Here is an 11,517-nt window from a genome sequence, read left to right as displayed (position 1 = left end):
GTCTATAAATGCCATGCATAGTGGTTTGTCATATTCTTTTTGATTTTATAATTAGCTGGTTAATTGCATGGATATTGTCAGTTGTTGAATACCTGCCTCTAAAGCCGGCCTGCTCTCTCTTTGTAAATATTTTATATATTACTGAGAGTAGACTTATTGGGTGGTATTTTTTTCGTGTCTTTTGTGTCTCCCTTTTTGTGAATTAGTATAATTATAATGTTTATCTCAGGTATAGTTATAGAGCATTCTTGTATACATTTTTTGTAAAGTTCAGCCAGTTTTACTACTATGAAATCTCCTCCATCTATTATTATTATATTTAATTTTAGGCCATCTTCTCCTGTGGCTTTACCTTTTTTTCATGCCTTTTAATGCTTTCTTTTCTTCTTCTACTGTTACTTTTGGTACTGCCTCAGGTGTTTAATTATTTTTATTGGCAAAGTTATTTCTTATATCACTATTGTATATCATTGTATAGAAGTCCTCTGCAATTTATATTACTGCATCTATTTTTCTGATAATATTTCCATATTCATCCTTTAAAGCAAATATCTGTTGGTACCCTGTTCTTTTCAGTAACTTGATGCTTCTTCCTTTCTTCAGGGTTTACTTATTTTTAGTATGTTTGTGTTTACTAATGTCTTGGGTTTTTAATTTCATTGTTTTGAATAGTTCTGCTAATCCTATTTCATCTGTCTTGTATTTTACCCTCTTTTCAAATCTTTTCTTTATTAGGTTTTTATTCTTTTCTGATTAGTTTCCTTGGTATTATATAAGAATTTTTCCTCCTTCTTTTTCTGTTGATTCCAATACAAATTTTGTTAAATTAATGTTCATTGATTTTTTTTACTTGCTTGTATTGCAAAAAGGTGTTCATGATCTTTAGATTGTATTTTTACAGCAAACTATATATATATATATATATATATATATATATATATATATATATACAGTATATATAATATATATATATATATATATATATATATATATATATATATATATCTTGAAGTGGTACATTATCCACATAACTTCTCGGTCCTTTGCTCTTTTTGGCACGCTTGTGCCTAATGAGCACCAACTAATGAATAATATTCCAGTTTCCAGAGCATTATTTAATATGACTCATTATTTAAAAAGTAAGGACATACTAACGCGTTAATCCATTGAAAGAGATATAAGGTTAATTTGACACACACACACACACATATATATATATATATATATATATATATATATATATATATATATATATATATATATATATAATGCTTTTTATTCCTAAATATGTACAGTAGGTAGAATAAAGTGGCCGCTTTTATCTGACATGTGCGCAATTTCTTATTAATACAGTCACTTTGTGGAGGAGTAATTTTCATTTATTTTTATTTTTTGTTTTTTGCCAAATCCTGAGAGAGAGAGAGAGAGAGAGAGAGAGAGAGAGAGAGAGAGAGAGAGAGAGAGAGAGAGAGAGAGAGAGAGAGAGAGATAGTGTATTGATTGTTTGTTGTGAGAAACACTGTTGGTATAAATGCGATTGTTTGTTTATGTTTTTAGTTAGGTTACGACAGAGGTGAATGTCTTGGGTGAATGGCTTTTTTTATCTGACTGCAGCAAGAGGCAGTAGTGTGAATGTTGGATTACTAGTTACTATTATTTTTCTTTACCAGCGAGGAAGTGATTAATTATTTATTTTGAACCGTAATTCCTCCTTATAGTACTTATTCCTTTGGAGAGACTTTCTTTGAATGTGAATTTGATTGTTGACGACCTGGCTTATAATAAAGAAGTTGACACAACTGCTCAGATTTAGATGATTGTTGATGACCCGGACCGAATTTACTTCAGATTGCTGTTGATGATGATGATGATGATGACGATGATATGTAGGACCTCAATCAGGGAGGTAGTTGTGGCAAATTGCCACACAGTGGATTTTTAACCACAAAGCTGTGCTCGTGTGCCGTAAAGACAGTCCGGCTTGGGTGTGGCGACAGTGTTGGTGTCCCATATTTATAAACTCACGCATTTTGTGTTGGGGTGCACGTAAATTTTAAGGTTTGTTAGGTGGTTTTTTGTTTATTTGAATGTTACGGTTTTTTGTATATTTAGTATTAAAGTTTTTGATTAGCTTTAAGTGATATTATTTTGATTGTGGATGGTTTATTTATTTTTAGTTTGTAAGAAATATAGTATTAAGGTTATGGATAGTTTTTATGTCCTTTTTGTTCAAGAGTCCCGCTGCTGATAACGTAAGGGGAAAGTTTGTGTTGAGGAGACTATTGTCACTTACAGTGATTCAAGGGTGTTGGGGTTGTCCTTGCAACATCCCGCCACAACTACATATACTCTGACTGCTACGTGTAAATGAAAGTTAGAAATAAATGAAGACGCTTTCAGCCTCCTTGGTAAGACTCAGACTAAATATAGCGGGGACATGTGAAGAATAAATCTACTAAAACATCTCAACTTTTACTCCCGTATTGTGGTCGGGAACCTTTCATGTTTTGTGTCTTTGTATCAAGATGATTTCAGCACCAGAAGATAATATAATGTAGATTCTACAGCTCTTATTACTTGCTGCCAGCCGCAGGGGGAAAGTAGTGGTCCTATTTCACATTCTGAAATATATGTTAATTTAATGTTCGAAGGCGTCCGCCATTTTTTCGGAACATTAGAGTTAAGGACTGGAAGTGTGTGTCCGTGACTTTATTCCCATATGAGCCCCTTTGCATGACTTGCGTTTATAGACAATAGGAAGAGAGATGGTGGTTAGGAGACACTTGATCAGAAATGATGTCGCAGTCCACTGACTTTTAGTGGGACCTGTTATGTAACCCGAGATTTTTTTTTTTTTTTTTTAACCAAAATCATAGTTAAGATTATACTTGGATTAGGTATAACTCTTCTTTGTGACGATTCATTTTATTTGCACCAACTTGTATTTACAGTTATTAAAGATGAAGTTAGAAGTATCAGATTATTTAATTTTAATTTATTACCCGAAATATAATCAATTCTCACATTATATATTGGATTTTTGTTATCCTTTTACAGTTTCCAGTCAAATAATTCCAAATATGGGATTCTCTAACAACGTTCATTGTCTCTATTGTTGTATGGGCACTTACTCGGCTATAGGGCATTACATACTTTACTTAATTTTTATCAGTTATGTAACATATCCTTAATGTGGTCTGTATGCAAAGAGAAGAGAGAGAGAGAGAGAGAGAGAGAGAGAGAGAGAGAGAGAGAGAGAGGGAGAGAGAGAGAGAGAGATTGGTAGGCCAAGCATACAGACTGATTTCACTTATGTGTTTTTGATAGTACTCGTTTGGGCAGATGGCCGTTAAATTTCCCACTTAGATATTACTGGTGTAAAATCATGTTAATATACATTTAATTAGAGTACCAAAGAAGAGTATTATATAAGTGAGAGTGATTAGACAGTGTACGTGTGTGACGTTAATTTTTTTCTTAACAGGTTTATAAGACTTCCATGGTAAAACCTTACTACTATATTTTTCAAACATACCATTAGATTCAGTAGAAGTCAAGATCTTAGGAAACGTATGGTGTTTTTCCTTTCTTGTTTAGTACTCCTGACAGTGAGGCATTTGTTGCACCTTTAAAAAAAAGAAATAAACAGATAATTGACGCTCGAAGTGACGATGGCAGATTCAACCTTACCAAGAGGTTTTGGCAGGATGTGTTGTACTATGCTAGCGGTATTTTTTAGATATATTTCAGAAGCAAGTCTTCTTAAAGCTATTTAACTTTTATTAGGAGATCTTCACTTTTATGGTTTCAAATTGAATTTCCTTTTTTCCGTTTATCTATAACAAAGGATATCGGTGTCAATGACCTTCAGGATGCCAGAAAACTCCAAATCAATCAAGCTGGCAGTTTAAAACACAAAGCTGGTTTAAAGATTATTTTGGACTTTCTGGAGGAAAATTTTCATTATCCTCCTATTGTGCCCTGTTTTGAATATTAATCTTATGCCTGGTCTTTTAAAGTCCCTGTACTGCAGAGTATTCTCGATTGCTCGGTCCAATCAAATAGTAGAATTAATGGAATTTCAGAAGTTCCGACTATGAGGACATTGTATTTTTATTCTTTTTATTCATATTTTCATTTCCTAATTCTTATTTCTCACTTAAAGTTTGTTCTTTCCGCAATGTGCTGTTTTTATTGTCGGGCTCATGATTTGTAACGTTGTTTTTCAAATGAGGTTGCATCTTGGCAAATAATAATACCATTAATAATGATAATTAGAATTCAAGATGACTCAAATATATTGTACCAAAAATCAAAATGTTCGCTATTATAGAAAATTAGGACTAAGGAGATCACGTGATGATATAATGTAACTTCGTTACTCCGTTGAGTATAATGAATAACGAAGTTAAATTCTGAAATTTCTGTTTCCCAACAAAAGAAGAAAACATATTTTCTTGTGCGGAATTGATAAGAAAGGACACTTGGCGTCCGGTATGGAAAAGATGTTAAACATAAACATGTTCTTTCATACACAACAATTCGGAAGGAGTACAAATGAAATGTATTTTTTTCCTATGAAAGGGAAAATTAAAGTTTTATACATTTACCCTCTCTGTTTGGAAAAACTGAATTACACCACGACTGCTTCGATGGAAATGTCAGATATAAAATACAATACGAATAATTTATGCACATTTTTATATACAAAATACTTAATGGAATGCATATGTATTTCATTAGATTGTGACATATTAGGGTTTATATTCAAGGAACTATATTTTAACGGAAAAATATAAAAAAAATTGTGTTTTTTGGTAGAAGGAGGCATACATGGCATTTGTTTATGATTCCACTACACTGGTAAGTAGCGTTGTGTGTGTTCAAATATTTTGGATTTCAGTGATCAGTATCCTTTGCTGAAGAGTCATCTTGATTTTATGCAAAATACTTGAGATGACTGACAGTATTATGTTTGGGCCCTCGTCTCTCTATGTTAATGGCAGCCAATTCCCTTGGATGGAAAAGTAATGCCCACGTTGACCTTTGAGACGTTGGTTGTGTTCACGCGAAGTTCAAGGATGATCAAATCTTGCTCTATTGTTTGTGTGGATCATTTGATTCAGGTAATGTTAATTTTCCTTCCATGTAATAGTGATTTTGTGTCTCGTTTGAGGCTATGAATAATGAGATCCATTTCTTCCCCAAAAATACAGTTAATTTTATTGCTTTCCATTAGCATTTATACAATTCGATCTAAAGGCTCTTTCTCTTTACTACTTTTAAGAAGAAATATTGAATGTCAATACAGTGATTAATGCTTTCTTCCTCAGAACCCTTACTGTTTTGTCTCCCCAAGTACACTTTACCATTCACGTGGACCATAAACAGGTGGTTGAGTTTTTGTTTTGCATCTTGGTATATTTTTCATCATTTTTCATTTTTGTACAGAATGTCCAAAATTTATATCAAAACTAATTTGACTTGGACATTCTTGAGATTCATTTGTGTATGCAAAAGGAGAAGAACGTGTTTCCCCTAGTCTTGATGCCTTTTCGAGCATAACCTTTTCCAACATCATCTTTAGACCGCTATTAAGTTTCTTAATCAAGTTATTAAGCATAAGATGATGAGGCGCAAGTTTTCAGACTTTCCGGTGAAATGTACTGTACTTACTAATAACCTTTATTATCTGAATTGAAATGTAAACACATCCCAGGAAAAGAATTCTGTATGCACACCCTACAGATTATTTGCAATAGACTGACGGAAACCCTTCATTTCAATAGACTGCAATGTAATTCTTTTGTTAAGGTAAGGTTCATCGTCGAACATTGCTAGTTTACACTTACTTTTCTTATTGGTCATAGGTTCCAAAGGTTTTACTAATGCCACGACTACTCACTTAAAGTGAGGTTATACTCATTTTTCCTCAGTACAGTTTATTGACAAATATCACATGTTTGATAGTGATGCTTAATGGTATCAAATGTATCGGTAAATTGACGAAAATGGACATTGAAGTTGGTTGATTTAGGATTCCTTTTGAACCTCAGCAAGTTTATGATAAGATACATTATATTCAATTTCAGTGAAAACATTTAAATCTTTTCAAACCAAGTGCCTCAGCTACTGTCTTTTTCTAATGATCCCTAACAATAATTATTAGAAATTGTATTATTTTGTATATATTAACAATCTACAATAATGCTGGAAATTAAATTTATTACAAAGAGAACGCGATTTAATTTTCAAGAGTATAAAATGATTGATAATTTCTATATAGTTTAATTTCTTATGTAAAAATGAAATTTATCCATGAATCAGCAGTTAGATTCAAGTGTAAAGAAAATGATTCATCATTTATTTTCCCATTCCTTAATTTCTTATGTAAAAATGAAATTTATCCATGAATCAGCAGTTAGTTTCAAGTGTAAAGAAAATGATTCTTCATTTATTTTCCCATTCCTTAATTTCTTATGTAAAAATGAAATTTATCCATGAATCAGCAGTTAGTTTCAAGTGTAAAGAAAATGATTCATCATTTATTTTCCCATTCCTTAATTTCTTATGTAAAAATGAAATTTATCCATGAATCAGCAGTTAGTTTCAAGTGTAAAGAAAATGATTCTTCATTTATTTTCCCATTCCTTAATTTCTTATGTAAAAATGAAATTTATCCATGAATCAGCAGTTAGTTTCAAGTGTAAAGAAAATGATTCATCATTTATTTTCCCATTCCTTAATTTCTTATGTAAAAATGAAATTTATCCATGAATCAGCAGTTAGTTTCAAGTGTAAAGAAAATGATTCTTCATTTATTTTCCCATTCCTTCAAACCTGTTTATTAACAGATTTAATATAATTAAGATTATTAAGAAAATATTTATTTGGAAAATATCTGTTAGTATTATTTTGCCAGGCATCTGTTGCATCTTCTTGCAATGGTACAAATTTGCTTTTTGTCATTTATGTATGTTGAAGGATCCGAGTGTTTTTTCATTCCCATATCTGTTCTGGTTTGAAAAGGATAATCGAAAGTCTTACATGTAGTAATGCCAAAATTTAATGAGATATAAATTGTTTTTCATTTAAAATATTTTTCAACTTCCAATGAGCATCTAATATAGAAATTCTAGATTAACACATAAGACCAAATGGCCATAGTTATAATGTCGCTGATTCTTGTGGGAGAGATCCTCACTATGCAGCCAAGGCATCCACGCAGGCAGATGACATGCATTTGATGAATTCGCGCATCTGTTGAAAGAAAACAAATTGAAATACAGCATATATTAGTATTTCCTTCAGGAATACTTTGTTTTGTCTAAGTAATTGATAAAAGAAGTTTAATCGTTGATTTCACAATGACATAATGATTATAAAGTAACATTTTGGTTTTAATATATGAAATATTACCCTGGGTTTTTTTACTAGAGTACTTCGACTTATTACATAGTCAAAGCCATTGCTCTTTAAAGATTAATGGACCATCGGTGTTGAGGTTATTTTTCTTCAAAGTCCCGACGTGAGTTATTTTCATTATTTGATTTGATTACATAGTTTAATATATCATCATATCTAGGTTGATGAGAAATCGAAAGTTAAGTTTATGATCTCAAATATTAAGTTTACTGTGATTCCTATTCTAGAATCAATGAACGTAAGATAATGACAAAGTAACAGATTTAGTGAGTGAGAAAGTGGGACTTCTCTTATCCATTTACCTGGAGTTGATCTCCTCCATTGTCTGTGATACATGTTGGCACAGCATCGACGATGGTCTGAACTTGAGCCGATGTAATTTCATCTCCTTTGTTGGCATTGATCTTTTCGGTCAACTCAGATTGCATGGCAGTAACGCTGATTTGTCCTGCATCGTCCATCTGAAACAAGTCGAGCAATTGACTGATTAAATCTGAAGGGATACAGCCATTCCGTTATCAAATATCAGCATCGTTGGACTTTCGTGGATGTGATGTGCTTTTAAATGCTAGAAGTTTTGTAGGGAATCTGTTGGGGAAGGAGGTGGAATTCTACTATCTTTCTATTTTCCTTTATGTTTTACGTAGAAGCTCTGTGACGACTTAATATCGAAAGCAATCACTTGCAATTCGATTTTTTTCTATTTTTTATTTTTTTTATTTATTTATTTATTTATTTTTTTTTGTCAAAAGAAGTCGATCAAACTTCCAAATACCTTAATGATCCATTGAGCCAAATACTTACTATTCCTGATATGCGGAGCATGTTGTCTCTCACACAATCCTTGAATTCTTGTGGCATGTTTTCTAGTAGATGATGAGGATGACGGTGGTTTTTGCCATTTCCTGGAATATGGAAGTATTTTATTTATTTATTTATTTCTATATAATCTGTATAATGTCACAACAACAGTGGTCAACTGATTGCTGACATATTGATAGGATGATCTTATGAAACTTTAGCATATTTGTTTATCAGGTCTTTGCATCATATCTTACTGGCGTGTATTTATTTTCTAACACAAAAGGAAAAACAATAGTTTACCTGATCCAGTGGGGACTTGGGTGGATAGCTCTGTCTCACAGGCTGAAATGGCTTCAGTCATAGGGCCTCCCGTTTCTGGTGTTTCTTTTGGAGGCTTCATGAGTTTGCGGCACTTGCATTCAGTGCTGTTAGGAGGGCAAGGCCGGTCTGAAATGCCACATTTGATTATGTTTAGAATTTTTTATAGATACTAAATTGAACAGAGAGAGAGAGAGAGAGAGAGAGAGAGAGAAAGAGAGAGAGAGAGAGAGAGAGAGTTACTGTCTTAGAATGAAAATATAGACAAAGAATTGGATTCATGAAATACAAATGTAAGGAAGTATTACCTAAGGATTGCAACTTCTCATATTGAGATTCATTCATTTATTATATAATTCTTTTTAGAGATTTCAGAAAAAAGACAATTAAATCATCTTATTGGAAAATGAAGGATTTTTATCCAGGTTAAATGGTGAAATAAAATTATTTAGTTGACAAAAAAATTTTAATTTTACGTTTTTATAGAAAGGAACTCTCATCATCATTATCGAGGTACAAATAAAGGTGAAATAAACTAGTTTTGGTTCACTAAAAGAAGTGGCTTCATTACCATGTCCGCCTGGATGAGCGTTAACGCTCACAGCCACCAAAAGCACAAGAGCCACTGCCACTTTCATCCTGGAAACTGAAAAAAAAAGGAACATACATTTTAAGTCATTATAACAACCATGATAAATAAAGTAAAGATTTTTTTGCAGATAAATTGTAGATCTATAAATAAACAGAATTTCATATTCCTTAGAAAATGTTTACTTCTAATCATTAGTTCATAATATGTATTGATTTTTATATTATATCCATGGATTATGGACCTTATAAACAGGTAAATTACGTTGCCTCTCAATTGTTTTTTGAAGAGTGAATGTCCGGCACCTGCACAGAACCAGTACAAAAAATGGCATGATCCAATGGCAAAAGCTCTCCACTGGAGCCTGTGCAAGAAACCTCAGCTACCTTACAGTAATAAGTGGTACGAGCATAAACCCGAGGGAGTGATAGAAAACGATCAGGCAAAGATCCTCTGGGACTCGGAACAGATAGGGTGAAACGGGCAAATAGACCAGACGTGACGTTGATTGACAAAATCAAGAAGAAAGTATCTCTCATTGATGTTGCAGTACCATGGGACTCCATAGTTAAAGAGAAAAAGAGGGGAATAAATGGATAAGTATCAAGAACTGAAAATAGAAATAAGAAGGATATGTGATATGCCAGTGGAAATTGTAACCCCTAATCATAGGAGCACTAGGCACGATCCCAAGATCCCTGAAAAGGAATCTAGATAAACTAAAGACTAGAGTATCTCCAGGACTCGTGCAGAAGAGAGTGATCCTGAAAACGGCGGACATAATAAGAAAAGTGAGGCACTCCTAAGGAGGCAGGATGCAACCCAGAACCCTACATTATAAATACCACCCAGTTGGAATGACTGTGATAGAAAAAGAATAATAACAATAAAAATAATACTAAAGATAATAATGATAATAATATGAATGTTATTGAGTCAATTGTGGCATTATCCAAGATATTAGAGATCACATAGCATTCATTCAAAGCCAGAGAGAGAGATTACTAAGGGGTATTTTAAAAGTGAAGAGTGTATTTCCCTTTTATCAAGAGTTGAAACAAATAAAAGATCTATAATTAATTTCTTGGCCGAAAAATTAGAGTTACTGTTCCGAATTGCATGATATATATCAGTTCATTTTATATTGTTCGTGACTTCCAAATATATGATTTTAACCTTCTAAGAGTAGTGGAGCTATGGTGGATTTCGGTTGATATCGATTTGAGAGAGGAACCTTCGAAACACAATTCGGAATTCTTTGAACCTTTGCTGGAAATTAAAACTTGAACAGCAATAAAGAAACAATAGAGTACGTTAGATTACTTTCTGCTGCTTCAGTAAAATCATAGTTAACATCACTTTACCTGATATTGCTGGAACTTCTTGGGTTGGTTTGTTACAGATCTCGTTCCTTCCAAAGACTGGTGTAACAAGGATGGGTTGCGAAGGACTTTATATACCTGGTAGAGTCATTATCTTTTCTACTACGCCTGGCACTGCGCATGCGTGTTTGGTAGGGAAAAGGGGGGGGGGGGGAGTGGGGCCAACGGAAAGACAAAGAGAGGTGGGGGATAATGGCATGTAGTTTGTCCATAGCCATCGGAAGCTCTTAAGGGTAAACTGCAATATCATTGATGCATCATTCGTCACCATTTATTATATGCAGTTTTTCTTGTATTTTTAGAACGACTTGATAAAAATGTTTGATTTCGAATGTTTGCGTCATATAATTACTTTATTTATGTGTGTATGTATGTATAATATTATATGTATCTATACATATACACATTTTTTGTATGTAATCCATTATTGGTCTACTGCAGAACAAAGGCCTTAGCCATACCCTTCCACTTGCGTCTGTTTAGGGTCATTCTTTGCCAGTCTATACCTGCAAATTTTCTTAGTTCCTCAATCTATTGTCTTCTCTTCCTATCCTTGCTTCTTTTGCAATCCATAGGGACCCATTGTGTTATTCTTAATGTCCATCTATTATCTTTCATTCTTTTTATATATATCCATTTCTTTTTCTTGCATGTTAGATTATCCTCTACTTTAGTTTGCTCTCGTATTCATATTTTTTTTTTCTGTTAGTCCCATCAGTATTGTTTCCAAAGCTCTTTGAGTTGTAAATAGTGTTTGCTCAAAGGCTTCAGTAAGGCTCCAAGTTTCTGATGCATAAGTTAATACTGGTAGGACCTTCTGATTAAATACTTTTCATTTTAGAGAAAATAGCAATTTACTTTTCATAATCTCATTTTGTTTACCAAAAGCTCTCTATCCCGTGTTTATTCCTTTTTTACTTTCGGTCCTTAGGAAACATTTACCGTGTCTTGAGTACGTATATTCATTAATAGTCTTTAGAGATTCGTCTTTAACCCTCA

The 11,517-nt window shown here is 33.0% G+C and overlaps 1 protein-coding gene across 1 annotated transcript; it reads right to left on the bottom strand.

Moving 5' to 3' along the window:
• Positions 1-7,069: 7,069 nt before the first annotated feature.
• LOC137644327 (uncharacterized) lies at positions 7,070-10,565 on the bottom strand. The gene is made up of 6 exons (XM_068377318.1): positions 10,501-10,565; positions 9,119-9,193; positions 8,530-8,676; positions 8,230-8,330; positions 7,728-7,886; positions 7,070-7,260 (listed from the first exon to the last, which is right to left on the bottom strand). The coding sequence occupies exons 2-6, from the start codon at positions 9,183-9,185 to the stop codon at positions 7,204-7,206; spliced, it is 531 nt and encodes a 176-aa protein (XP_068233419.1). The 5' UTR covers positions 9,186-9,193; positions 10,501-10,565; the 3' UTR covers positions 7,070-7,203.
• Positions 10,566-11,517: the final 952 nt, after the last annotated feature.

The sequence above is a fragment of the Palaemon carinicauda genome, chromosome 1 (genome assembly GCF_036898095.1).
Source record: "Palaemon carinicauda isolate YSFRI2023 chromosome 1, ASM3689809v2, whole genome shotgun sequence".
Taxonomy (NCBI): domain Eukaryota; kingdom Metazoa; phylum Arthropoda; class Malacostraca; order Decapoda; family Palaemonidae; genus Palaemon; species Palaemon carinicauda.
The sequence above is the reverse complement of the archived record's forward strand: the minus strand, read 5'-3'. Positions and strand labels throughout refer to the sequence as shown.

What these genes read in the sequence shown, in the direction of transcription:
- LOC137644327 (XM_068377318.1), bottom strand. Translation starts at nt 9,185, where the DNA reads ATGAAAGTGGCAGTGGCTCTTGTGCTTTTGGTGGCTGTGAGCGTTAAC. An exon ending in CCAAGTCCCCACTGGATCAG is followed by an intron (nt 8,331 to 8,529) that starts GTAAACTATTGT and finishes TCCATATTCCAG; the next exon opens with GAAATGGCAAAAACCACCGT. An exon ending in ATGGAGGAGATCAACTCCAG is followed by an intron (nt 7,261 to 7,727) that starts GTAAATGGATAA and finishes TTCTTTCAACAG; the next exon opens with ATGCGCGAATTCATCAAATG.